This window comes from Larimichthys crocea, chromosome XVII (assembly GCF_000972845.2).
Source record: "Larimichthys crocea isolate SSNF chromosome XVII, L_crocea_2.0, whole genome shotgun sequence".
NCBI lineage: Eukaryota > Metazoa > Chordata > Actinopteri > Sciaenidae > Larimichthys > Larimichthys crocea.
Window position 1 is genome coordinate 15317668 of NC_040027.1, and position 27755 is coordinate 15345422.

The window sequence follows — 27755 nt, forward strand, 5'->3', positions numbered from 1 at the left end:
CGTGTGTGAAATGATAAAGTCCACATAAGACAATAAATATTTTTTATTTTACACACAAAGAAACAAATTCATACAATATCAAGTATTTACATAGATGTCAATATATTACAGTACTGACATGGCAGCTTTGACAACTTTGCTGCCCAGTTAGGAGAAAAAAATAAGTTTTTGTAGCCAGTTTTCAGGGGGTAAGATGCTAAACATTTTAAATCAACGTGATTTCATTTAAGTCAATGCACAGTAAAGATTTGGTTTGTTTAATACGGATTAAAGGGCTCCAAGACAAATACTTCATGCCTCAGGATTGTAAGGATTTGTGGCCACAGCTTATCCAGCACACTGCATGACATTGTATTTTAGATACGTAGGCTGGAGTCCACAGTCTGAGAGGCTGAGGCGCCGTCTAACATCTCCACTGTTACGTGCTCTGCTGTTGTCAATATTCTTGTATCCACTAATCCAACTATCTACAGCGAGAAAGAAGAAATCCAATGAAAGTGTGTCAAACAAGTTGTACTGACACTCTACAGTGAACTCCCCATTACTCCTCGTGAGGTTGTACCATTTGCAGACTGTCCACCATTTTCCGCCATTTGCTGGTTGATGTTGATAACGCAAATAAGGAGCAGGATGACCACCACCAGGTCATCCAGAACCCCCAGCAGTCCACAAATGGAAGCGTCTGTTTCCAGGGGATTTGCTGACGAGGAGACGGGCTCCAGAGGAGGGTAGGAGATGGACACCACTGTCCCCACGCAGCACAGGGCCACCCTGAAGAAAAACAGCCACACGAGTCCTCCCATGGTGCCCAGGCCTCGTGCCAGTAACTGCAGCAGAAGGGGTGCGTCGCACAGGTAGTCTGTTACCTGGAGGGGTCAGAGAGGAATTGCATGTAAAAAGAAAGGAAATGCTCAAGGAAGGGTGTGTCAATGCAAGGTGTGTTAACCAGACACCTCCACTGTCTGACATGGTTTTATAAGACAATAAATCCTTGACGTTACATAAGCAGTATTCCTGTTACCAAACCTATTTTCAAAGGGAACGGTGGAGGACTTCTCACCTTTCCCACGATTTAATCTGACATTACATTCAAGGCTGTAAGGGAAACTTACAGCGCCTGATACTTTTACACAACCAGACACAGGTAGAGGGTGGAAAACTACTGTAGAGAGACTTCAAAGTTGGTTTCTAATAAGAGACTACTTTCAGTTAACACTAAAAAAGGAGTGTTTGAAGTTTTGTCTGAATGTTAGACAGAATACTGACCCTTCGTGGGGCTCCAGAATAACGTTTGTTGTAGTCTGTGATTTCCCCAAGAAATTCCTTTGACTGACGGTCTGATCGACTCTCGTTGAATAGATTACACAGCACACTGACCTAGAAAAAGCAGAAACTTTTTTACCTTGTGTTCTCAGAATCTCTCCGAGCGGACTGTTTAGACTGTGTTTTCATCTGGTCATGTATGCTGTACCTTCTGTCTGCAGAGAGGGCAGCTGATTGCATCCAACCAGGAGCCGTGTCTCCAGTAGGTGATCAGACAGGGAGCTGCAGAATCAAATACACAAATCAATACTTGTTCAAGTATTTAACAGTTAATACCACGATGCATCTATTCTCTTTAGATGCGTGTTAAACTGTGATGAAAGAGGCATGCGATGAAAGATTTCGACAGACAGAAAACAGAAGTGTTTGGGTGAAAAGGCTCTGAGTAAGTCTAAGGTACGACTCAGGTAAGTGGGGCAGGTACAGTGACCTGCCCCACTTACCTGAGTCACCTGAGTGTACAGTATGTTACGGTAAAACTGAGACCGCCCAGTTTCCTGGAAGGAGTACAACTTTGAGTCACCAAAGTTTCAAATGATTCAAGGCTAAACAAAACAGTAGAGGTATTGGTCAGTTTAGCCATTTAACACTCAGAAAACCTGAAAATCTGTAAAATATGATGAAGACATCAGATCAGATCTGCACTTCTCTGAACAACTAATCGACTACATCTTATATAATGAGAAGAATGATGTGAGTAAAGCTGTCAGGTGTGAGGCAGAGATGGAATAACCATGGCAACAGTTAATTATTGAAAGCCGAAAAAGAAAGGCCTCGAGGCTCGAGACGAGCGGCTGCAGATGCCACACTGATCAGCCAATGAGTGGAAGGAATGAATGAAAAATACGCACATGATGTAACAGATGCATGAAGGATTAAAACCCCATCTGCTCTGATACTTTTTTGTCAGTTTGTGTTTGTTTGAGCGTGCGTGCGGGAGCTCGTACCACAGAACAAATGGCCACAGTTGGTCTGGACTGGGAAGCTGACGGTCTGCAGGCAGACTGGACAGTGCCAGTCTCGGCTCGTGGATGCACATGACTGCGTGGATTCCTAAACAGATGACAAATGTTGAGAGGTGAGAGGTGAAAAACAGGAAGGAAGAACAAAATATGAAGCAGAGAAGTCGCTCTCATAAATCTGAAAAAATCGCATATAGTGTTCCTATACCCTTAAAACCCTTTAATAACAGTCATTATAATAGATACTCAATACATATTCAGGGAGCTTTGATTAGGTTTGTGAGTATACATGTAAACAGTGAGATTATTATCATTTGTTTGGCAGCAGCTCTCTCCATCAGACTGTGACCCTAATAAAAGCAATATTAATAATCACACAGGAGTGCCTTACAGCGATAATGTTGTTTACTGCCTGCGTGCTTGTCCTGTCGTCATTGTATGCTGAATATCTCTCCTTTTTTTTTTTTTAATCGAAATATCAACAATTCAGGACTGAAGAAAACATTAGCAGCAGCTTCATACCTGTGCTGACTCTGTGCGAGTGAGGGGAAACTCACCTTGTGACAGCTCGTAGAGTTAGATGATGATCTGGGCGACCTGAGGTGACCGTGATCAGCTGGACCTTCAGAGGGGAGATGGTCCAGTCTGCAATGTGACACAACACGGCGACAATAATAAACACGTCTTAAATAGTACTGCGTATCTACTAGTTAGCACATACTGACCCAAAACTGACGAGATAAAGTTTTACAGTTGTGGATGACAGACACATTAGACATTTTAGGAAAGTCACTTAACTAAATGATTTCAAAAGCTTACCAAGTAATGATTTATAAGATTAATCTTTAAACAAAACTGGGCTTTTATTATCAAATTACATGTTCAGTGATTACAGTAATCATCTTATGAAGTAAAGTCAGTTATTAACATATAAACAGATTGTTAATACATGAGAAAAAGAAAAAGCACACAGCCCCACTTGTGCTCTGAGAAAAACACAAATCTCTAAATATTGTCAAACTCACCTGGACTGCGAGCTGTGGTAGTGGTGCATAGTTGAGCTAGACACTAGCAGCTGTCACGTAGTAACTGTCTCCCAGAAGGAAGTGAAGTACTGCCTGACAGCATCACTGTTCAAAATAAATTAGAGCTGCGCGTTAATGATCAACTACACCCTCCAATATCAGCTGTATCAGTGTCTTCCTGCTTAAAAGGGAGCAGTATTGCAGTCAGATCAATAAAGCAGTGGCGTGTACACATCTGTACTTCTCCAGAAGAACCATATTGTGAAACATTATAACAGATTGTAAAAAGTAAGTAATAAGTAAAAAAAAAACACCACCCACTTTCAAGTCTGAGGCAAACTATTTGGGTCACATGACTTTCCAACGGATCAAAGACAGAGAAGATCCTCCCACGCTGCGTTGAAGGCTACATCTGATCTCGCCAATCATTTACCTAAAGTTTACTCTGGCAACAGCCCTGCTACTCATACTTCTACTCTTACCGTAAACTAAGGAGAAGTGGCATGTCAACTAAAGATAATCAACCCAGCAATAAAAAGGAGGAACCAAGCTGTGCCATTCTTTTAAGATTTATATAAAGTTAAGGCCAAATGCAATGAAAAACTTACATTATCTGATAAAAATTCTTCTTCAATGGCTGTCACTGCAGAAATATCCTGGCAAATATTTACATTCACCTCAGATAGGAGTTGAAGAGATGGAGTCTGTGGGGTTCAGGTCATCTAAAAATAGCAGCCACAAGTCAGTGAGGGTCAATGTCTCCGAGTGGCATAGATCAGGAGATAAAACAGACGCTACTACAGTTAAATAAAGGACAGAGGACGCTCCTGCCGGCCACGCGGTTAAAGTTCTGTCTCAGGTCACACTCACCCAGGTTTTACTATGCCCATTCATCACATAGCTGTCTGCCCTAGAAAGTGGTGTAACAATGTTTCGAGGTTAAATTCAATTAAATTCAAATGAAACGTGTAATAAGGCTTCGCATGCAGGTGATGGATGTGAACTTAGTTTGGAAATTTCCATATTGTGGCTCAGAAATCAGGTGACATGTGAGATTTGTTATCTTGGCCATCTTGGCAACACACCACAGCCTTTGAATTTCAATAACACACACACCCTCACGTGAGATATATCATAGGATAATGTGAGCAGGTTTATTGTATTCATGAGTAATGATTTACCATCAGAAAATGGTTGGCATGCTGACAATGTTTAAGTTGTTGTCTGAGAGGAGTTTAAATACAGAGAAGACTAGTTACAGTAGTTTTAAGTTGATATAGCCAATAATAATATTACTCATTTGTATTTGATTCCAACACCAAGAAAAACCTGCAAAACTGGCTGCTCAGGATCATCTCTCTGTTGGTTATAGGTGAGGTTTAACAGCTGGTCACAAAGACACCCGTGTTGTTGTTGACAGACAAGGTGAGGCAGTTTCTTGAAATATTTTATTAGATTTTTGCTGTAAACATTTCTGGTTGGGGGATTTTTATTATCACACCTAACCAAGTACTTTTGGCGTTCTGGCAAAAAGGTTCAAAAAGAAGTGTTGGTGTTGATAGCACAGAAGCTTTGGAACCAGGTGGAATCAAATGGAGCATAAATGGAAATCACAGTAGTGGAGGCCTAAATTGTACAAAATAAAAAGAAGGGATGGAGCATCAGCTGTTGCTTCCATTTTAAGAGAAGTGATTTCATTTCTGTCCAGTTTGGGTGGGGTTTTGAGTGATATGGCTCTTCTTATACTGATGTTATTACAGGTATAAAATAAGCTGGGAAAAAAAGGAAATATCATACATGTACTTTTAAAAGTTGCTGTTAATATATAGCACCAGTGTTGTAGTATTCAAGGTCAGTCTTGGTCTTAAGACCACTTTTTGAAGGTCTGTTTACTCAGCCTCGTTTTGGTTTCAGACAAAGACACTCAGGATTTCATTTCAGACCACAACTGCAGGTTTATCATTAAATTAACTGTGCATTCTTTTTTATTTGTTAATATCATTACTGTGATTGGAAATACAACTTCCTCCATAAAATAACTTGTGACTCATTCCTAACTGGAAATTTTTTGTTAATTGTCCTGTGATGAACTTGAAGCAGAAGAAGCAGTGGCTCTCTGGGAGGAGATGTCAGACAAATCTTTTGTGATAAAATTTGCAAATCTGCAAAACAGCTTCCAAGACAACACATGGCAGTATGTAAATTCTGATTTGCATTGCTTACTGAGAAGGCCTCAGCCAAAGAGATTTGGCGATCATTAGCTACATTAACTACTGAAGTAGACTACATGCTGTTTGGTCTTGGTCTTAACTAAGTCTTGCTCTGCCTTGGTCTGAACTTGGTCTCAATACAATCTGGTCTCGGCCATGACTTGGTCTCGGTTTAGGTGGTCCTGACTACAGCACTGTTTCTAGACCCAGACCTCTAGCATGTGTGTGCTTGTGTGTAAATATTAAATGGACATTAAACTAGTTGTATGGTGTAAATTAACACTATTGTTCTTATTAATACTATTTATTTTTACCCAAATTCGTGTGTAATGAATCATTCTTCTAAAGATTCTAATAATTGTCAAGCTCTGACAATAAAAAATATGAATTAATATAAATATTATTAAAAACATTAATTAATGTTAATATTATTAAAAATGCTGTAAAGTTAAGAAGAAGGAGGGAAAAGTGGGCGTTCCTGTACAACTTGAGCCAATCACAGCAGTGCTCCAGTGCTCTACCAACCAATCAGAGCAGTGGACTCTACAGGACCCCAGTGTTAGCTTTATATTTAGTACTATAACTTAGTAAAATAATATTTATTTCATTAACTAATATTCTTTTCCTTTGAACTGGATTATCTCGACGACACCTGCCCATCAAAAACGAATTAGATAATCAGATATCATAATTTTTGGCCAGATAATGAAAGGGGGCGTATGTAAATCGCAGATCACGCTCGCTGATTGGCTACAGCGCGTTTTAAAACCCGTCAATCTTCACCTATCTCAACGCTGATTGGATCCGGGTTGTACACACACACACTACACCGCAAGCAAGTAAACGTCAAAGAACTAAGAAGCGGCGGTATTCACGTACGTCACTTGCGTTCATTTTAATGGCGGAAAGGCTGACTTTACTCTCCACCCTACGTGTTTGTCGTTAGAGATTTACCTCTTGGGCAGCAGGTGAGGTCAAATGCAGAGGGAAGGAGCGGAAAAGCTTTGCTGACAGGTGGAAAACAGGGAAGAAAAGGGGAAGAAATGGACGAGCATAAAGCGGCGCTGACCGAGAGCCTCATAATATGGGTGAGTTGTTTTTTGTTTTTTAAATTTAACGTAAATGTGTCGCCGCATACGAGGAAGCGTTTTCGCTTACCTGTTTGTAGGTGGTGGAGGTGGAGGTGGGGATGTCAGCGAAAACAACTCTTTACTAACTGAAAGATGAGCCCGGTATGAACGGCGGCAGACGGTCGTCGGTTAGTCTAACGGCAGCCGTTAACGGCTACATACGTTGTTATGGAGCTCGGCGTCAGTTGGAGCCGTTAGTCCGGTACGACACGTAACGCTAGCTCGATGAGGAGGCTAAAAATTATAAAAGTTTTAACACTCAGCAGCTGCTAAGACAACAATATATATCCCAATCCTCGCCATGATTACAGTGCTAATGCCACCAATCGCTCTTTTTTTAAATGTAACTGATTAAATGCAGCAACACAACTTAAGCACCTTTTATTTACCTGAGAGCTAGCAGGCTAGCTGTGCTGCACCTGTTCTCCTCCTTCATGGGTGTGAGTCGATGTGTTGTCTTTTGTTTTTGTTAATTAGATAATTTAGACCTCGTGTGAGGTTCAATCCTGCCACATCACACACACCTATCACTCAGCAAGAGGGGTTAGATGAAGTCAAGTGGGTTTTATTGTTGTTACGAGAATTGTTTAAAAGGGAAAAACTCTTGAATAAGGAGGACTGGATTCAAAGTATCAAAGTTTAAGTTGAATTTATTATTCTTGTACAAGAAGGAGCGTTTAACAGTGCAACACACAAAAAAGGGGTTACAGAGAAAAGGCTCCTCGAGGAGCTCTAACAGTTGTTACAGAAAAGGCTCCTCGAGGAGCTCTAACAGTTGTTACAGAGAAAAGGCTCCTCCAGGAGCTCTAACAGTTGTTACAGAGAAAAGGCTCCTCCAGGAGCTCTAACACTTGGTTCTTATACAGTTTTCTTAAAATGGGCTGTCTCTGACACCTCCCCGCTGACAATTTCCTTTTTTGGTTTTCCGCATTATGTTTCTTGTCCAAAATGACACTTCCCAGGCCTGTTTCTCACGTCCTTGTCTCTCCTGAACTACTGATTTATAATTATCTGTCCCTGCCATCCTCACTAAAATACAGTCCAAAATAAGGGAAGTGCACGAGACATACAAAAACAGTAAATGACAGATATCTTCTGAATATAATGACTATAGAACAACAGTATCACTAAAAAAAAACACCAACCACTTCAGTAAAAGTAGTAATACCATGGTGTAAAAAAAAACAACCCCTCAATCACAAGTAAAAGTCGTACCTTTTGTAGTCGTACTGGCATCAAAATATAATTTCAGAAAAATATATGAACAGGTTCCTTTTGAATGTGTGACACACATACCGGAAAGTGTAACAGATATCTTCTGAATATAATGACTGTAGAACAACAGTATCAGTCAGTAAGAGGGTTAGATGAAGTCTCATGCCATTGTGTAAAGTCAAGTCAGGTGGGTTTTATTGTCTTATTATTGGGGCACTGATTCCCTTTTGAAATGTGTGACACACTATTTTGGTGTCCTGACAGTAAATGACAGATATCTTCAACTTTATTTATTTATTTATATAGCACCTTTCATACAGAATTGTAGCCCAAAGTGCTTCACAGAGCAGAGTTAAAAACAGAAATAGACAACAACTAACGTAAAAGAGCAGATGAATGTAAAACTAGAGATTAGAAGAAAAGTAAAAAGCATAAAACAACAACAACAAAACAAATAATAAGAAAAATTAAGACCTATATGGTGAAAGCATAATTTAAGAACAGTTGCAGTAAAAGTAGATAAGACCTGTACAGTAAATAAGCACCAGAGATAAAAGTAACAGGGGGTGATCAGGAATATAATGACTGTAGAACAACAGTATCACTCAAAAAACACCAACCACTAAAAAAGTAATACCATGGTGTAAAAATACTCAAAATCACAGGCAAGTACTGGCATCAAAATATAATAATTTCAGAAAAATATATGAATCATAATAAGTGATGCATTCATTGCATTCAGGTCAGGTAAAGTGGGTTTTTATTGCTATTTCAACCACATACACAGTGAAGTAAGTGTTTCATCAAGGACCATGGTGCTACATGAAACATAAAATATATTTGGCGATGTATTTTTAAAAATTATGCAGCATATTTTGCGGCACAGATTCCCTTTGAATGTGTGACACACATACCAGAAAGTGTAACAGATATCTTGACTGTAGAACAACAGTATCAGTCAGTAAGAAGGTTAGATGAAGTCTCGTGTCAAAAATGTCAACCATTACAAAAAAATACTCCATTACAAGTAAAAGTTGTGCATTTAAAAGTACATGGGTATTGGCATCAGAATATGCTAATTTCAGGATAATGTGTACTACACTGAATCATAATGAGTGATTTATTAAAGTCAAGTAAAGTGGGTGTTGTTATTTCAAACAATGATGGTAAATGGTTACAAATGGATCCAGGTACAGCACAGAACTGGATTGAAATCATCAATCCAATAGATGGAAAGACTTTATGACTTATGACTTTATTACTGAGACTCAAGAAATATTCATACGTTGCAAAATTGTCAAAATGCAGAAGATATTTATCAGTATAATAATTAAGGGTGGTGTGTTTCTTCCTTGTGTGTTCCCACTGTCTAAGTGTCATTTACCACCCTTAGATTTTATTCTATGGATCTATAACAGTATAATGTTTTATTAGGGCGGTACGATGGTGCAGTGGTTAGCACCACCTCACAGCAAGAAGGTTCCCCAGTTCTGTGTGCAGTTTGCATGTTCTCCTCGTCGCTGGGTGGGTTCTCTCTGGGTACTCCGACTTCCTCCCACAGTCCAATGACATGCACTTAATAGGTTGAATGACTGGTTGTCGTCTCGATGTGTCAGCCCATGTGATGAACTGGCGACTTGTTCAGGTCAGCTGGCATCGGCTCCAGAGTGGAGTGGAAATGCAAAGCAGAATATAAAATGGAAATGCCCAAATAAAGCAAAGTAAGCAAGGAAATTTTAATTACCACTGGAAGTCAAACTCGTAACTTTTAAAAATTGTCCCCAAACAGTGGACTTCATTGTAGATGTCATTGTCTTCAAAGGTAGTTGTCACTAAAACCTTCAGTTGTTGGTAGTATTGAACATTAAACCAGTGCCCTTTAGATAGGTTTGGTGTTAGTGTAAACAGTGGGTGTTAGTGTAAACAGTGGGATGTGCACAGGACACAGTTGGACGCTTCTTGTTTAGCAGAGAACATTGTTCGTCCAGGAGAACTCACCTTACACCATGGCTGCTACTTAAATTATTCACATCTTCACTTAAGTTAAGCAGGGAAGCCTTTGTCTTTACCTGGCTGTTGTTGTGTCTTTGCCACGACTCTGCCATCCAACCTGTCATTCCACTATTATTCTGTACATCCCTGTCCTCTCTCTTTTATTTCCCGTTTGCGGTCTCTTCTCAGCACATCTGCAGTGTTTATGGATAAACTCTTTTAGTGATAGCTTGGTTAATGCAAGCTATCCCCATGTAATGTGTTTTGTTCCCTTCACTCTGCTTGGATGGATTGTTGGCTGGCCCTCCTGATGATGATGATGATGATGATGATGATGCTGTGTTTTCTGACTCTCAGCTGCAGACCTTCAACACTTCTGCACCCTGCAGGACAGTGGGGGAGCTGACCACTGGAGCGGCAATATCACAAGCACTGCATCAAATGTGAGAGCGCACACACACACACAGATCTGACCCATTAATCATGATATCTGGCTACACTGCAGATACATTATTTATGTACAGCCATTCTGGTATGGCTCAAATAATTCACGTCACATGCCTGCTACTTCAGTCAATCAACTGTTCTGCAAGGACGGATGTAAGTATATATTTTAAAAGCTTAAATAAAGTCAAATTGTTCTAATACCACACGAGTCCGGATTCCACATGTCTTAAAACACAAAATCTGTTCAAGAAGGGTTAAATCTGGGGCAACGTTTTCAGCCTGTAAGACCTCAGCAGCAACTGTTATTACTCACTGAAAATCAAACAACAACAGATTATTTTGAATTCGTCCATCAGCCCTAGTTTTGGTTCTTATAAGTGTATTGGAGAGGAAGGAGAGATACCACAGCCTCCTCCGACAGCTGAATGAAAGAACGCGTAATTCGGCACCGTTCTCTAATAAGTAGCTTAAGTGAAAGAAAGGTTAAAAGTGAACTACAACATGTAATTTATTGAGAAGAGTTAAATCTTGGTTTTAGATCCATGAAGATTTTTCACCTCTCGTCCAAGAGACTTCTTCTGTTGCTCCAGATTTACAGATGACCTTCACAGACTTCTGCAAGATTTATTATTATCAAGAAGAGATCTGACCTTGACCTACTTCCACTCTGTGTTTGTCTATATTCTGTGTGCTGCAGAGACCCAGCCTGGTTCACCGATGGATGGCTCGGCCGTATCAAAACAGATGTTGAGGACAACTGGAGACTGAAGGTACAGACCTGTGTTGTCTTCCCCGTTCCCTCTCTGTCCTCTCTGACTTCTTTTCCCCGTGTGCTAAATGTTTGCTTCGACCATGCCAAACTGAACCTCCTGCCTGCCCCACTCAGGGGTGCTGCTCCTGGCTTTGCCCTGCACCCTGAGCCCACGCTCTGACTCCTCTGGTAAAATGTGTCCATGCATGTTTGTCCAGATAACATAAGGGGATCAAATGCATGCAGTTCTCTCTACCTCTCTGCCTCTGACTCTGTTTATCTACTTATTCTCTTAATTATGAATTCCATTTAGCTGCTTCAGTTTAAAGGTCCTGGTATTGTATATAATAGAAAAGAGCCCTCGATAATGTTATTAAATTTTCTGTGTGAACATGTCTGCTGTGAAAAGGGCTTATTGTCACTTGTGTACATTTTTGAAATGTCTTTATTTTGTCATTGAATGAATGTAAATGATGTTTGTTGCTGTTGTCGTTCTCTTGGTCCCCAGTTTGACTCTAAACTAAGTCCCTAATATTTTATAACCTCGTGTGTGTTCTCAGATAAACAACCTGAAGAAGATCCTTCAGATGGTGGTTGATTATTATAATGAGGTAGGCTGTGGCCGTATACACACTATTCTCCTTGTGTTTACACATTGTATTCCTGCGTCCTCTTAGTTGTAGCAAAACTCTACGACCACAGATGTTTACATGTTGAGCTTTTAGGATCAGTGCAGTTTCACTCACCTATTATCTCCTTCATAAGGTCTTAGCTCAGGAAATCTCAGACTTCCCCTTACCCGATCTGGCCTTGGCGGCAGAGCATTCAGACCCTGTGGAGCTTGGGAGGCTGCTACAACTTGTGTTAGGCTGTGCTGTCAGATGTGAGCGTAAACAAGGTATGTGGCTGCATGTTACAACCAATTTGTGTACACATATTAGACACAAGCAGATACTCGGATATCTACAGTATTCATGTGCTGTGCTGTTTTGGATAGTAAGGGAATTGTTCTGTAGAAATCTAGTTAGGTTAAGCCTAACAATGTTTAATTATTGCCGTGCCAAACCACTGACAAAGGCAGAGCCCATCGGGCGGCCTGGCTCGAAAATCAATGACAGCTTTGTTACTTTTAGAAGTGGGACACAAATTCTGAAAATTAATAAGCGATTCAGTCAGTGAGTGTACAGTTCATGAATCTCCTGTCGTTCTATCACCAGAATACATTCAGATCATCATGACCTTGGAGGAGTCTGTGCAGCATGTTGTCATGACAGCCATCCAGGAGGTCAGTCTGTCTTAATACCAAGTGTCTCCCTCGTCATATCCAGAAAAGCTTGGTTGAGCAGTTGCACAGCAGCAGTAGTTTTTGAGTGAGGGCAGAGCTAAAAAAAAAATAGGTTGAGGTTTTGCAGATATCATGATGAGTCTGTTTAATCCATGAATCCATTTTTCCTCCTCAGCTCTTGAGTAAAGAGACCATGGCCCCATTTGGAGCAGAACTGTCAGGGGACTTGGAACAGCAGGTCAGTATTACCACAGAGACTCCCTCAGACTTTTAGTGAAAAGTTTGTACTTTCTGCCGTGAAATGTGAAGTGTGCAACACTAGATGTAGTTAGCATAATTTACACCCCTGACACCTGTCATCGAAACTGGATAAAAATAAAATCACAGTTGAAGCTGTGAGTGTAGCTGTAAAGTGTAGCTCCATCTTGTCCTAGCATACCATGCCATGAGACTGTTGGCTTGGAGGTCCTATAGTAATTCAAACTTCAGCTAACTAGTGACTGAGTGAGTGTCAATCACAGACTTAATGGAAAATTTGGAGCCCCGAACAAAAAACCAGTGCAAGGTTGGTCACTTTTCTATTGACCCTGGATGCAGCAGTGAATTGTATAGAGGCAAAAAGTTTTGTGCTATAAATCATCATAAGATTTAAAGTTGCTTATTTTGTAAATGCCCCTGTTACCCTGTCCAACACACACAGTACCAGCTAAAATTAATAATACAATTATTATTAAGGAGTTGATGGCAATCCCTTAAGAGGCGGTGGTCGTTAAAGAGCGGCATTATGTTACGTGTTAGTTAATTCTGTTTTTCCTTCATGTGTCCAGCTGAAAAAAGCCCTCGAGGACCTCGCTGAACTTCTAACAGAGAAGGAAGCGTTAGCCCAACGCTGTCAAGAGCTGGACATACAGGTAAATGCAGAGCTTATACATACTTGCTAGTACATTTACATGATTAATTTCTAGCTGTCTAGCCTCACTGCCTTTTGTCTATTCCTACCCACACGGACACACGTATCCCCGCGGTACAGTATAAACAGGAGTTGTGTAATTCGCTGTGATGCTTGGGTCTATTGTCTGGAGCTGCTGTGGCAGAAAGACTGCGGGCTCACAGTCTGGGCTGTGCTGGTCCCCACAGTGGCAACCAGTCCATGCTCTGCCACAGTTAGAAGGCCTCGCTCAGCACTGTGCAGGCAGGCTAAGTTTAGCACAGCCACTGATCAACTGTTCAACTCTCGACAGATTGATTTGTTCTGTTTCCAGCCTTGCTCGTCTCTCGTCTCAGCGAGGTAAGTCCAACATGAACGACCATTTGGCAGAACTAAACCAATCTAAACCGGCTGCTCAAACTCTAACTCAGCTAACAGAAGGCTCGAGACAAGTCATGCTGTTTTTAATATTTTATGGTATTGTTCCAGTAATTCACTCGGGAACATCGGTCTGTCGTAATAACCTTTTTGTCGTCATCACATTATTTTGTAATGCTTCTTGGTCTGACTTGAAGGGTAGTTTAGAGGATAAGAGTGGAGTTGAAGACAGGTCTGTAGGCAGTAATTCAATATTATCTTTCATAGACTTTCAGTTTAATCCTTGAGATTATCATATCTTGCTGTGAACTCAGAAAATAGGCAACACAATGAGCTCCAGAAGTTTCTTTCTTTTACATGGGTGACACATTTTGTTTATTGTAATGGGACACATGTTTCCAATATGATATTGATTTTAACACAGCCTTAGTTATACATATAGTTTCCAAGGTTAGACATGATCCTACGGGTTGTTTTTTTTTATCTAGTATGTAGACTTTTCATCACGGACTAATTGTCCAATGTCCGGCAGTAAATGGGGGGAATTGTTGGTTGAGAATTAAAATTAACTAACCGTGTATTAACATGTTTGCTTAAAGTGCTCTTTGTCTGCGCCCTGCCTCCAGCATGGATTAACTTCACTGTTTGCTTTAACAGCTGGGAGAGGAAGAGAGTTATCTGTAATGGACGGGCTGTGTCTTCCGATGTTCAGATTGTGACTCTGCTGCTTTGCATGGAATTAATTGACCAAAGAGAGACTTAACACATTCTCCCTGCTGACTTGACAATATGTTTCTTTTTTTGTATATTTAATTCTTCTTAAAATTTAAATCACTTGTAAGAGTGGGTCTAAACCTTATTGTACCCGGACAGGTGGCTGGTCTACAAGAGGAACGGAACAGCTTATTGGCTGAGAATGACGTCCTGACAGACCGAGCCAATCAACTGGACACATTCGATGATCCAAGCACGCCCTCAGGGAGAAAACACAGCCAGTTGCAGCAGCAGTTCGAGACGCTGCAGGAGGAGAATTTCAGGTGCGTCTCTTTCTGCGTAAATGTGCTCAACCGTGGTTGTAGAAACCTGAACGATCATGCCTCTTTGCATCCTTTTTAGGCTGGAGGCCGCTAAGGATGATTACCGGATCCACTGTGAAGAGTTAGAGAAGCAGCTGATTGAGGTTCAGCACCGTAATGACGAGCTCACCAGCCTCGCAGAAGAATCTCGAGCTCTCAAAGATGAACTAGACGTTTTGAGGTTTGTGTGTGTGGGCTGGTGCTCTGCAACCGGTTGATTGGATTGAGTGTACTTTGAGTGCAGACCACAAAAATAAACCAAGTGATAGAAAAAAAACAACCTTGACAGAATAAACAACTGTGGCTTTCTTTCTGCAAGGAACAGCATACAAACAAACAAACATCTTTTGTTGCCTCCTGATGAGAGGCGGAGGTGGAGAGGGAAGGCCAACCGATGATTATCAGCATGATTAGCTCCTCTTGTTTGGTTAAGGGTGTGCTAATCAGTAAAATTAGCTGTTTTGTTAGTCTGGAATAAAATCAGCATACAAATGTCTGTACGCTGGCTCAGGTTGAAGTCTAGCATGAGTAAAAACTAAACTAAAATAAAAAGATTAGAGCCTAATCTTCTGTTATATCTAATATTTCTTTGTTCATGTTGTGCTCATACACTGTAGGAACTGCTCAGACCGAGTGGTGATGCTGGAGGCCTCAGTGGAAACATACAAGCGTAAACTGGAGAACCTGGGTGATCTGAAGAGGCAGATGAAGCTGCTGGAGGAGAATAACATGACTTACATGCAGAACACTGTAAGCTTGGAGGAGGAGCTGCGCAAGGCCAACGCTGCCCGCGCACAGCTTGAGACGTACAAGAGACAGGTGAGTGATATGCAAAGCATGGCTGCTGGAAATTTTAAAAAAAAAGCAGATAGTAGTGATTATATTTAGTGGCATTCATTAGAAAAAGAATGTGTTAAATGTTGTTTTATCAGTCTACATATGTTTTCATTTCAGGTCCAGGAGCTACACAGGAAGTTGTCTGAGGAAACGAGGCGAGCGGACAACCTAGCCTTTGAGATGAAGAAGTTAGAGGAAAAGCACGAGACTGTGATGAAGGAGAAAGAGGTGCGACAGCGTTTGAAATGCATCAGGGTTTTTTTTATTTTATTTTAAACTCTAGCTGTGGTAAACATCCTTCACTAACGTTTTGTCTGTTTAAAATCTCTTCCCCTCCACTAGAGGATCATTATCGAGAAAGAGTCTCTGAAGGAGATCAACGAGGAGCTGCGATGCACTCAGGCTCAACAGCACCAGCTCTTCCAAGCAGGTGTGTTATGTTATCATATCTGATAATAATGATATTGCTTAGCCACTTTGCTATTCTAAAGTGAACATATCTTTTTTTTTTTCCATGTAGGGATGCTTCCTTCTGGCAGCCCCAGTCATGATAACCTGGCAGCTGAATTAATTCCCATTGAGTACAGGTAATACCGCTTCTGACGGTGTGTTTACTTTCTGCTCCAGTTTGGTATGCGTGCATGCAAACAGTCTTTGTATGTGTGATTTGTTCAGAGAAAAGTTCATCAGGCTGCAGCATGAGAACAAGATGCTGAGAGTGCAGCAGGAAGAGTGTGAGAGGGAGAAGATCGCTGCACTGCAGGCTCAGCTGGAGGAGGCACATAAGACACGCAGCGAACTGGACACCGAGAACAGGTGAACAGAGCTAAACTCTCTTTGTGCGGCAGCATCAGATCGATGTGATGGAGCTTCTTTCCCTACATAGTCAACAACTGCTCTGCTGTTTAGCTGTGTTATGTTTGCATTGTGTCCAATTTTTTTGTTTTCACCCTCTTCATCATGATCACTCCGCAGACTGAGTCGAGAGCGGGTCACCGAGCTGCAACAGCAGGTCGAGGACCTCCAGAAGGCTCTGCAGAGTCAGGCGGACAAACCTGACGATGTGAGTGTGCCAAGAGCACTGGCAGCAATACAGAGAAAATGTCCCACACAGTTAATCTTATTAAGATGTTTAGACTTTGTGCTGACATGGCATTATGAAATCATGTTTGTTTACTTTTCTGATTCAGAGTGTTTTTTTATTTGTTTGTAGAAGCTTTAAATTTTTATTTTTTACTTTTTCTCAGTCGAACCTGAAGCGGAAACTCGATGCACACATGTAAGTATGAACTGTGTGTCAATTATTGGTCAGTTGAGACATGTAAAATGTAAAATGAACTGTGTTCTCCAGTTGAAGAAGGTAAAGACACAGTATTTGTGTCCTCAGGGTCCAGCTCAACGAAGCTCAGGACGAAATCATGAAGAAGAAAGAGCTGCTGGAGGACCTTCAGCCTGACAACACTCAGAATTGTAAGTCTTACCGCAGTCTGGTTTTGTCAGTAGGACACAACCATTGCAACCTCAGGAGTGGAAAATGTAACCTTGTGCATAAAATGCAACGGCGCAATATGACCTCCATAATTTCTTCCGTGTGCCTCTAAGCCTTGAAACTGGATGAGCTGATGGCCGCTCTGAAGAAGAAGGATGATGACATGAGGGCCATGGAAGAGAGGTACAAAATGTACCTGGAGAAGGCTCGCAATGTGAGTGATGAGAATGTTCCTCTTTTTTTCTTTTGGTTTTTCAAAAATACAAAGTTGCGTCCAGTTTGATCTGACTTGTATTCCTTTCTTTTCCTGCTCGTAGGTGATCCGTGCGCTGGATCCAAAGCTAAATCCAGCCACCGCTGAGATCCAAGCTCTGAGGAACCAGTTAGCAGATCGGGACAAGCAGATTCTCAACCTGGAGGTAAATCTGCCTTTTTTTTATCGCTCCCAGTGTTTCAGAATGTTTTCAAACTTCACTCATATTTGGTCGATTTGCTTCTGTAGCGTCAATGTGAGCAAGCCAGACTGAGAGAGTATGAGGAGAAACTAATCGTCACAGCATGGTACAACAAGGTAAGATGAAATCACTACAAATTTACATCCTGCCTTTCATGAAACCCAGCATATACTACAAATCTGTCTCTCTTCATCTTCAGAGTCTGAACTTTCAGAAGCTGGCGATTGAATCACGTCTCGGTGGCTGCACCTCGTCCATGGTGTCACCCGCTCAGTCTTTCTTGTCCCAGCAGCGGCAAGTCTCAAATGCCCCACGGCGGGCACTTTCCATCAGCGTGCCTGCCACTACCTCCAAGTAGACCTTGTCGTAGAGCCAAATGTCTCACTTTTATTCAGTTAAGGGGAAAAAGAATCACTCCCTCCCACCTGTGAGCACTCAAGTGACCTTAAACACATCTGCTCTCAGCGCTTGGGGCGAGGGGGGTTCACAGATGAGCTGATTGGGATCAAAGCACTTATCAATCACAACCCACCTGAGGTTATAACCTACTGTCCCACAGGCTGACTTCTGCATAGAACATGAACCCACAACCTGTGTCAACCTCACTAGTTCGAGTAGCGCGCACTATCCCAAGCATAGATTAAGAGAATGTCCCCAATCTGCCCTGTTTGCTTTACCAACTGCAGAATCAGCTGAATACTTCACTCTTTTATATCCTGTCATGTTGTGCACCTGATCAGGAATGAGACAAGTTAAATGAATGCTTAATTATTCTATTCAAAATCGTAGCCCATAATATATGAATGAACATATAATATATATATACACGAATGTGATTTTTAAAAAAGGGTTAACTGAATGCTAAAGCCAGCTAAATGTAATTTCAGATGATTGTTGGTGTGTGGGGAAATCTGTACCATCATACTATGCAGGTAAGGGTAAGGAAATAAAGTTATCAGGAGGCAGACTGATGAAAAAAACAAACTGAGAAAATGATTGCTATATTTGGTGCTGGCCACCAACTGCTTTTGAGCGTCAAACATCAGTCACTTAATAACAACAAGCCCATCACAAAGCTGTGAAAATAAATCATATTAAGTAAAATCAACCTCTGAGGTGCTGCAACAACAAATCCTACTCAAGATATCCAGGACTAGTGTATTTATCGTGTATTTTCTATACTCCTAAAGTGTGATTTGACTTCCTTACTGGCAGCATGCTCTAAAACGGACAGGCCTTTCTATTCACTGAATCTCGAAGCTAATTTAGTAGTGAGTAATCAAGTCTATTATCTATGAAGTTGTACAACTGTAATGTAAACATGATTTGAACACCAGCTTCTGATTCAAATGTCAGAACCAGGTTAAGCTTTCTTCAAGTATCTGCAAATTGTAACTGGAGAATTTTAAGTACTGTAGTCGATATTGTATTTAATCACGGACATGTTTTTCAGGCTGTTTTAGTGTCGGTGGAGGTTCAGAGTGAAGAGCGCTGTAAAGAGGTGTTTTCTTTGATATGGTGTGTTCTTGGCTGTCCGGCCGTATGGAGTCTTAAGTTAAGCTGCACTAGTTTCACAACATGAAATGGCTGTTTATTGCCTTGTCCCTCTGTACGTTTGCAATAACACTAAAGAGCTATTTTGTCATTTTGTTTTGCCATTCGTGATCAATAGATGTATGTCACAGCGCTTTTACTTTCCTTTGCAGTGGATGATTCTTGTAGATTGCTGATTTAAAAGCTGTGTCATTTATATGAGAATAAGAAGTACGATCAAACGTAGCACAGCACAGAAACTACATGTGTAGTGTTATATGTTTGTCTGTAAACGAAGGAAAAAAGTGAGGAAGGCATTATGAATTTTCAGGAATTTAAGGAGTTAAACATTTTAAATCCTTTGGTCTTCTTGTGAATGAATAAATTCTTTTTCTAAAAAGGTGTGTTTTTACATTGAGTAGTATCAATCTCAGTTTGGGTCCAAAGATGGAAAAACACGAAACCAAAGCATAAAATCATCAAGTTTAATGTGGCTGTCTTGGCTGACCCTCCTTTTCACATTTCGTGGAGGAAGGAAAACAGTACCTGTCGAGTGGCAGGGGTGGTGGTTCCCATTTTCAAAATTGGAACCAGAAGGTGTGTGCGAATTATTGGGGTATCACAATGCTAAGTCTCCTCAAGAAAATGTGTTCTAGGGTGCTGGAGAGAAGGCTTTGACCAAACGTCGAACTACCAGGTACTCGCTCTTTTTTTTTGCAGATGATGTGGTTCTGTTGGCTTCATCAGATTGTGACCTTCAGCATGCACTGGGGAAATTTAGAATGTGAAACGACCGAGATGAGAGTAACAAACGAACAGGTCCTCAGTACATGAGGCAATCATACAACAGAGAAAGGTTAACATTTACTACAGCTTTCTCTCCTAAAGTGTCTTACTATGTCTTATCTGTTATTGGTTGGATATAAAATGATTCAGTGATCTGTTGCATGATTCAGCGAACATTAGCATAAACCTTGAAGGGGTGTGGTACACGTGTACTTCCAGTAACTCCTGTGCTCAGCTCTACTCCATCAGGAACAGAAAAGGAGAACTTCTGTAGCAACCCGACCAAAAACAGGAACAGCTTGGCGAGGCCTTTTCCAAGACACACACGTTTCCCTGAAGAGTCCACAAACACATTTTAGGTTTCAGAGCTCAGGATTAAACATATGTTCTATTTCAGATCATGCCTTATGATTGAGGTGAATGTGGTTTACCTGCAGAGAAAGGCAGCAGAGCTTCTCCCTTCACAAACTTTCCCTCAGCATCTAAAAAGTGTCCTGGGTTGAAGCTGTCTGGAGTCTCCCATTCAGTCTTGTCGAACAGCACAGAGGTCAGGCTGGGCCACAAAGATGTACCCTCAAATTCAAAATCTGTAGGTTAACACTAAGCATTGCTGCAACAACAACACTTTTTCATTCCTTACATTTTCAAGAGGTAATCCTGTCAAGACTTAAAAATAACTGTATTTTAAATGCACCTTAGGTATGAAGTAACTGCTCAGTGTCGTGTCCTTGGCAGCCACTCTGTCCATTGAGTTATGTAAGGTAGACAAGGCAAAGCATCGCTGTCTCTTCCATGTTTCACCATTGCTCTTGAACAAACCACCTAGATACAAGCATGCAGGGACAATTGGATTAGTCTGCACAGCATGAGACAATAGAAAGAGAGATTTGTACACCTGAGGTTCCTGAGTAACATCTATCCATGAGTGGATCGTACGGTCGATCTACAAAGTTTTCTGCTTGTGTGATGATGGCTTCCTTCACCATCTTGTACCCAGACACAAACACCATCTTTTCACCGCCAAGGCGAATGCTGAACACATTCCCATAGACGTCAGCCAGCTGAGGACAATACAACCAGGAACAAACACAAAAAGTTACTGCAGCATGTGAACTTTGTCATTGTTCAAAAACAAAACTTAAACTGATACATGCTTAGAGGTCAGATTTGTATTCAGAATTTACCCACCAGATGTCAGTATCTACCCATATTTTCTATATAATAAATCCATATTTTTCAGATAGCAATTACACAGTGATCTTGAGCTGACTGTAAATTAAATGAAGCAAATTGATCAAGTTTTAATGTATTATAATGGCTCAATAAAATTCACATTTAAAAATGAAAATACGCACAGCAAAACTGTTTTAACATATATAAAACATAACTTAATAAAAGCCAAAATCTTCAAACTCAAGCTCCCTAAATCCACCTGTGTATTAAACTTTACCTTAGTAAAATAAATATGTGGATGTTTCATGTCCATACTGAAGAAGTTCCCCACAAAGGGAAGAGGGAACGGTCCTAGAGGAAAATTTGGAGGATTCTGGAAGAGCCCCTTGAGGTCAAAACTCAGCAAAAAGTTATAAAGCCACATCGTTAGAGAGTTAAACCAGCAGCAGAAGGAAAGTCTGAGCTCTTCTTCTGCCTCACTCGAAACTCCAGTTTATGCTTGATCGAACCCTTTTGTGTTCTAAGCACTCAAATTACAGGACCGACGACTGAAAAAGGAAAACATATCAGTAATTGAGTCCGTATAAAGGTGTGCCTGACAGTGTTTTTACATAACCAGCTGCAGGTACACCTACTTTCCCTTAACAAGACCTCTGCCATAGGATAAAACCTGATATGTTTACTGTCATTTGGTATTAAACATGTCTTGTTTTCATCATTCTGAACTTTCAAAGTTAGCTTTTCAGTAATAACTCCCCAACTTTAGTATATGTGACACTGGTTAGTTTAGTCACAGTGTTTGGAGAGTATTGAAAATTGTGTAAAAACAGGTCTTCATCTGAACCCATATAATATATGACTGACATTTCTCTCTAAGAGACTAAATCCTCTTCTTCTGATTGTTATTTATATGCAGTGGCACAATGGTTTAATTAGATACCTTTTATTCCCACTGCACTTTGTACCGTTTTTACCATTTTGTTAATCAGGCAACATGTTGTTAGGTACTTCAGGTTTTATTCTATGACAGAGGTCTTGTTTGCCAAGGGAAAGTAGGTGTGTCTGCAGCTGGTTATGTAAAAACACTATCACACACACCTTTGTACAGACTCAGATATACTGATATGTTTTCCTTTTTCAGTCGTCGGTCCTGTAATTTGAGTGCTTAGAACACAAAAGGGTTCGATCAAGCATAAACTGGAGTTTCAAGTGAGGCAGAAGAAGCGCTCAGACCTTCCTTCTGCTGCTGGTTTAACTCTCTAACAATGTGGCTTTATAGCTTTTTGCTGAGTTTCGACCTCAAGGGGCTCTTTCTGTTTATTTTTATTTTCATCTTACTAGCTTACTTCTTCAAAAACAGGAATCCTCCAAATTTTCCTCCAGGACCGTTCCCTCTTCCCTTTGTTGGGAATTTGCTCAGTATGGACATGAAACATCCACATATTTATTTTACTAAGGTAAAGTTTAATGCACAGGTGGATTCACAGAGCTTGTGAGCTTCAAGGGTCAAAGATTGGACATGATAATGATTGATTGGCTTTTATTAAGTGATGTTTTATAGATGTTAAAACCATTTGAACGTGTTTTATTTTTGCTGTGCATATTTTAATGTTTAAGTCTGAATTGTATTGAGTTTTTTAAATATATTAAAACTAGATCAATTTGTTTCATTTAATTTCCAATTAGCTCAAGATCCTTGTGTAAATGTCATTGGGATAGGGAACAATAAGTTGTATTTAATTTATAATTATCAATTAAGCTCAAGAATGTACAATAACTTTTCAAGTTACACACTGTGGGAAATATGCATTTGAATTATTGTGTAGAAACATCTGGTAGATACTGACATCTGGTGGTCAAATTGTAAATACAAATATAAATCTGAACTGTCAGCACACAGAGGTTTTGTTTTTGAACAATGTTAATGTTGATGCAGTAACTTACTGTGTTTGTTCCTGGTTGTATTGTCCTCAGCTGGCTGACGTCTATGGGAACGTGTTCAGCGTTCACTTCGGCAGTGAAAAGACGGTGTTTGCATCTGGGTACAAGATGGTGAAGGAAGCCATCATCACACAAGCAGAAAACTTTGTAGATCGACCGTACGATCCAATCAGTGATAGATTATACTCAGGAGGTGTACAAATCTCTCTTTCTATTGTCTCATGCTCTGCAGAAATCAATTTCCTTGAACCATTTATCCAATTTTCCCTGCATGCTTGTGTCCAGGTGGTTTATTCATGAGCAGTGGTGAAACATGGAAGAGACAGCGACGCTTTGCCTTGTCTACCTTACGTAGCTTTGGTCTGGGCAAAAGCAGTCTGGAGCAGAATATCTGTGAGGAGGTTCGACACCTGCAGGAGGAGATGGAGAAGGAGAAAGGTGGTTCACAATGAGTATGAAAGCTTATAATCAGTAGCTCATCAGCAATTACCTAAACAGTAGACTCCTCTCCTCCAGGTGAACCATTCAACCCAGCAGGCCTCTTCAACAACGCTGTGTCCAACATCATTTGCCAGCTGGTGATGGGGAAACGGTTTGACTACAGCGACCACAAATTCCGGATCATGCTGAAGTATCTGTCTGAAATTGTTGCTCTGGAGGGCTCTGTATGGGGACTGGTGAGTCAGTGATATCCATTTAGTTCAGTCTATCAGAGCGATAGCATTCTGGTTCTCAGTGACCGACTGTGAGGTACAAAAGGTGAAAGATAAATTAATAAATGTTACTCTCATCCACTGCTTTCTTCCAAGTAGCTGTATGACTCGTTCCCTAATGTGATGAAGCACTTGCCAGGTCCTCACAACAAAATATTCAGCCACTTCGACAGCGTCATAGAGTTCATCGGTGAGGAAGTCAAGAGTCACAAGAAGAACCTGGACCGCAACAATCCTCGGGACTACATCGACACTTTCATCATTGAAATGGAGAATGTATGTAGATAACTTCATCACAATCACTGCACTGTGCAGCCCTTCCTGTTAGTTTATCTACCATTCACTACTGTATCCTCTGAATAGCACAAAGAGTCTGACCTGGGCTTCACTGAGACCAATCTGGCTATGTGCTCTACGGATCTGTTCTTGGCTGGAACAGAAACAACCTCCACCACTTTGCTGTGGGCTTTGGTTTACCTCATCAAATACCCTGATATCCAGGGTAGGTGACATTCTAGGGGCACAGTGGGGCTTTAAGATAAACACTTTCTTAATATCCTTTCCTTCAATTTCCTGTATTTCTAGACAAGGTCCATGCAGAGATAGACAGAGTGATCGGACAGGCCCGCCCTCCCAGTATGGGAGACAGACTCAACCTTCCCTACACTGATGCGGTTATCCATGAGATCCAGAGGATGGGAAACATTGTTCCTCTCAATGGACCCAGAATGGCTGCCAAGGACACGACACTGGGTGGTTACTTCATACCCAAGGTGCAGTCTGAAGTCTTAAGGATTATGTCTTGATAATGTAAGGTTCTCAAGGTAAAGGAATGAAAAAGTGTTGTTGTTGCAGCAATGTTTGGTGTTAACCTACAGATCTTGAATTTTAGGGTACTACTTTGTTGCCCAGCCTGACCTCTGTGCTGTTCGACAAGACTGAATGGGAGACTCCAGACAGCTTCAACCCAGGACACTTTTTAGACGCTGAGGGAAAGTTTGTGAAGAGAGAAGCTCTGCTGCCTTTCTCTGCAGGTAAACCACATTCACCTCAATCATAAGGCATGATCTGAAATAGAACATATGTTTAATCCTGAGCTCTGAAACCTAAAATGTGTTTATGTGTTCGTGAATTCTTCAGGAAAACGTGTGTGTCTCGGAGAAGGCCTTGCCAAGATGGAGCTGTTCCTGTTTTTGGTCGGGTTGCTACAGAAGTTCTCTTTTTCTGTTCCTGATGGAGTAGAGCTGAGTACAGAAGGAGTTACTGGAAGTACACGTGTACCTCACCCCTTCAAGGTTTACGCTAATGTTCGCTGAATCATGCAACAGATCACTGAAAGATTTCATCAGCATACATTTTTAAACTTCACAGTGATGATTAAATATGTCACGTACAAGTCACAAATTAACTGGAATCATTACTAAATCACTCGTTAATAAATGATTTAGGGATTGTGTCACAAACTTAGTTTTCCCATCAATTTTCTTCCACTTATTTGTGGTCTAGTCATAGTGGCAAGAGGTTTAGCCGGGCATTCCAGCATCCTTTTCCCTAGCAATGCATATAAGTCCTTCTGATGTGTGTTCCCAAGACAGATTGGGTATGTAGTCCGTCCAGAAGGTTCTGGGTCTGCCTGCAGTAGAGACAGCGTTTAACAATATGCCCTGCTGACATGCTTGTGAAATACTGGAGCTGATGATGGTGGCACAAGGAAATGTTTTATAGTAGAGGTAATAATCATAATACGTGATGGATGAATTGACACATTTCCAACAGTGACACTGTTTTGTAGACAGCAAGCAGCTGCAGCTAAACTCTTTCCTGCTGTTGCTTTCCCACTATATATTTTCAGTTGGACTATAATATGACAGATTTAATTCTTCTCTTTTGTTGCCTTTTGTTGATCTGTAAATAGATGCTTGTGACATGTGAGATGCGCTGATGATATAAAATCACCCATAAACAAACATCTGTGTGTCAAATGATTTGAAGACTGTTTTAAATTAAACTTGAGTGACTCTAAGATTTTATGCTTTGGTTTCGTGTTTCATCTTTGGGCCCAAACTGAGACTGACGCTACTGAATGTTAAACACACCTTTTAGAAAAAGAAGTTATTCAATCACAAGAAAACCAAAGGATTTAAAATGTTTAACTCCTTAAATTTCTGAAAATTCATATTGCCTTTCTTTCTCTTTCAAATCAGCAATCTACAAGAATCATCCACTGCAAAGGAAAGTAAAAGTTGACATACATCATCGATCACACACGGCAAAACCGAATGACAGAATGCCTCTTTAGTGTTATTGCAAGGCCAGGAAACAGCCATTTAATGTTGTGGAACTAGTGCAGCTTAACTTAATGCGTCACTATGACAAAATGCAAACAATTCCCTTTTTTTTAATAAATCAAGTTATCAAACTGGCATTTAAAAGGTTAAAATCCTCAAAATGATTGAATGTTTGGTAGTTTTGATAGTTAAGGTTGTTTACTTGTTTAAGAGATTTAGGCAGTTTTTTGGAAGTTTTGTCTTTTATGACTTAAGTAGGTAGTAAAATCTTTCACAGCATTTTATTGATGTATTAAAACATAATGTATTAAGAAGAGCGATACTTTAGTACAAAAGAAATGTGCCATATGCACTAACCAAAATGATGGCCAGATAAAGAGGAAAATTTTGCCCAAATGAACAAAAATATCCATAGCGACGCATGAGGGTTAAGTTAAGCTGCACTAGTTCCACAACATTAAATGGCTGTTTCCTTGCCTTGCAGAGAGAGGAGACAGTAATATTTTACGTTTACTTAATAACTAACAGATGAGCTGTACAGTGACACCGTGCATGCTCTTCAACATGAACTCCAGCTGTAAAATCAGAAACATCGTGAGAAGAAGAGGCGAAGAGGCATTCTGTCATGAAACTACATGTCTAGTGTTATATGTTATATGTTAATCCCCTCAGATCAAAGCACAGACCCAAATCACACAGCCACATTGTGATGCAGAGGAGCGAAGCAAGGGACTGAGAAGGTTTGCTTGCTCCATCATCAGTTTCTACGTAGTTGCTCCATCATCAGTTTCTACGTAGAGATGGGCTGGCACTCAGATGACTCATAGCTTATGTAGACATAATGATGTATGTGTGAGAGTGGGAACAGCCCTCCGTTAACAAAACGCAGGGAGAAAATAAGCTAAACACTGACCCAAACATAAACACAATAACAAAACAGACACTATAAAGACCATGTGACAAAATCTTTCAGCCATAATCATCAGAAGCTGCTGTAGGATAGATTGGTTTTAGAGATGTTAATCTAGCATCTTGGTCTTTAAAGACTAACTTACACTAAGGGCAAGCTGAAATGTTTTATCAGGTTCTGGGAACCAAACATAAATATCATCAAGATGGAAAAATAGCCTTTAGAATAAAGCTGGTTTAACTCTCTAATGATGTAGCTTTATAACTTTTTGCTGAGTTTTGACCTCAAGGGGCTCTTTCTGTTTATTTTTATATTCATCTTACTACTACCACACGTTTATTTTACTAAGGTAAAGTTTAATACACAGTTGGATTCACAGAGCTCGTGAGCTTCAAGGATCAAAAATTAAAAATGATAATGATTGATAGGCTTTTATTAAGTGATGTTTTATATCTGTTTAAACAGTTTAAAAGTTGTGTTTGTTTTGTTTTTGCTGTGCATATTTTAATTTTAAAGTGTAAATTATATATATAATATTGAGCCATTATAATACATAAAAAAAATACATTACAATACATGTTTTATTTAATTTCTAATCAGCTCAAGATCTTTGTGTAAATGCCATTGGGATAGGGAACAATAACGTGTATTTAATTTATAATTATCAATTGAGCTCAAGAATGTACAATAACTTTTCAAGTTACACACTGTGGGAAATATGCATTTGAATTATTGTGTAGAAACATCTGGTGGATACTGACATCTGGTGGTCAAATTGTAAATACAAATATAAATCTGAACTGTCAGCACACAGAGGTTTTGTTTTTGAACAATGTTAATGTTGATGCAGTAACTTACTGTGTTTGTTCCTGGTTGTATTGTCCTCAGCTGGCTGACGTCTATGGGAA

The 27755-nt window shown here is 40.4% G+C and overlaps 3 protein-coding genes across 8 annotated transcripts in view; 2 read left to right on the top strand and 1 right to left on the bottom strand.

The window, feature by feature from the left end:
* Positions 1–88: 88 nt before the first annotated feature.
* Positions 89–7176, bottom strand: si:dkey-183n20.15 (RING-HC_RNF170 domain-containing protein). 5 transcript variants are annotated; one of them, XM_027290066.1, is made up of 9 exons: positions 7040–7176; positions 6679–6884; positions 3311–3415; positions 2843–2930; positions 2271–2376; positions 1472–1545; positions 1267–1377; positions 563–866; positions 89–467 (listed from the first exon to the last, which is right to left on the bottom strand). In XM_027290066.1, exons 3-9 carry the CDS (start codon positions 3337–3339, stop codon positions 328–330), a joined length of 852 nt encoding a protein of 283 aa, XP_027145867.1. In that variant the 5' UTR covers positions 3340–3415; positions 6679–6884; positions 7040–7176; the 3' UTR covers positions 89–327. The 5 variants fall into 5 exon arrangements, with proteins under 5 accessions (XP_027145867.1, XP_027145868.1, XP_027145870.1 ...); XM_027290067.1 differs by lacking the exon at positions 6679–6884; XM_027290069.1 differs by lacking the exon at positions 6679–6884 and having other exon boundaries at positions 7029–7176.
* On the top strand, positions 6330–19436 carry hook1 (hook microtubule-tethering protein 1). Its single transcript, XM_010739809.3, has 22 exons — positions 6330–6608; positions 10215–10300; positions 11002–11074; positions 11616–11666; positions 11821–11953; positions 12273–12340; positions 12516–12578; positions 13168–13251; positions 14520–14683; positions 14763–14903; positions 15340–15541; positions 15677–15787; positions 15902–15989; positions 16080–16146; positions 16235–16375; positions 16535–16622; positions 16807–16838; positions 16947–17029; positions 17162–17262; positions 17366–17467; positions 17551–17619; positions 17703–19436. Exons 1-22 carry the CDS (start codon positions 6564–6566, stop codon positions 17859–17861), a joined length of 2151 nt encoding a protein of 716 aa, XP_010738111.2. The 5' UTR covers positions 6330–6563; the 3' UTR covers positions 17862–19436.
* A 2611-nt stretch (positions 19437–22047) lies between these two features.
* LOC104926034 (cytochrome P450 2J6) overlaps positions 22048–27755 on the top strand; it is a 25419-nt gene continuing 19711 nt past the window's right edge. The window contains exons 1-9 of one of the 2 annotated variants that reach the window (XR_003464070.1): positions 22048–22452; positions 22970–23129; positions 23222–23374; positions 23453–23613; positions 23749–23925; positions 24013–24151; positions 24235–24422; positions 24542–24683; positions 24790–25379. Coding sequence is in view for 1 of the 2 variants with exons in the window: in XM_027290560.1 (XP_027146361.1) it covers positions 22261–22452; positions 22970–23129; positions 23222–23374; positions 23453–23613; positions 23749–23925; positions 24013–24151; positions 24235–24422; positions 24542–24683; positions 24790–24965 (1488 nt within the window). In the remaining variant the exon portion in view is untranslated. Of the gene's footprint in view, positions 22453–22969; positions 23130–23221; positions 23375–23452; positions 23614–23748; positions 23926–24012; positions 24152–24234; positions 24423–24541; positions 24684–24789; positions 25663–27755 lie in introns of those variants that run through there. The other variant, XM_027290560.1, reaches the window with a different exon arrangement.

Coding starts and splice junctions, on each gene's coding strand:
- hook1 (XM_010739809.3), top strand. CDS start 6,564: ATGGACGAGCATAAAGCGGCGCTGACCGAGAGCCTCATAATATGG. Junction 11,954..12,272: donor CAGATGTGAGCGTAAACAAG/GTATGTGGCTGC, acceptor TTCTATCACCAG/AATACATTCAGATCATCATG. Junction 15,788..15,901: donor CTGTGATGAAGGAGAAAGAG/GTGCGACAGCGT, acceptor CCCCTCCACTAG/AGGATCATTATCGAGAAAGA.
- si:dkey-183n20.15 (XM_027290067.1), bottom strand. CDS start 3,339: ATGCACCACTACCACAGCTCGCAGTCCAG. Junction 2,377..2,842: donor ACTCTACGAGCTGTCACAAG/GTGAGTTTCCCC, acceptor TCATCTGTTTAG/GAATCCACGCAGTCATGTGC. Junction 1,378..1,471: donor GCCCTCTCTGCAGACAGAAG/GTACAGCATACA, acceptor TGCTTTTTCTAG/GTCAGTGTGCTGTGTAATCT.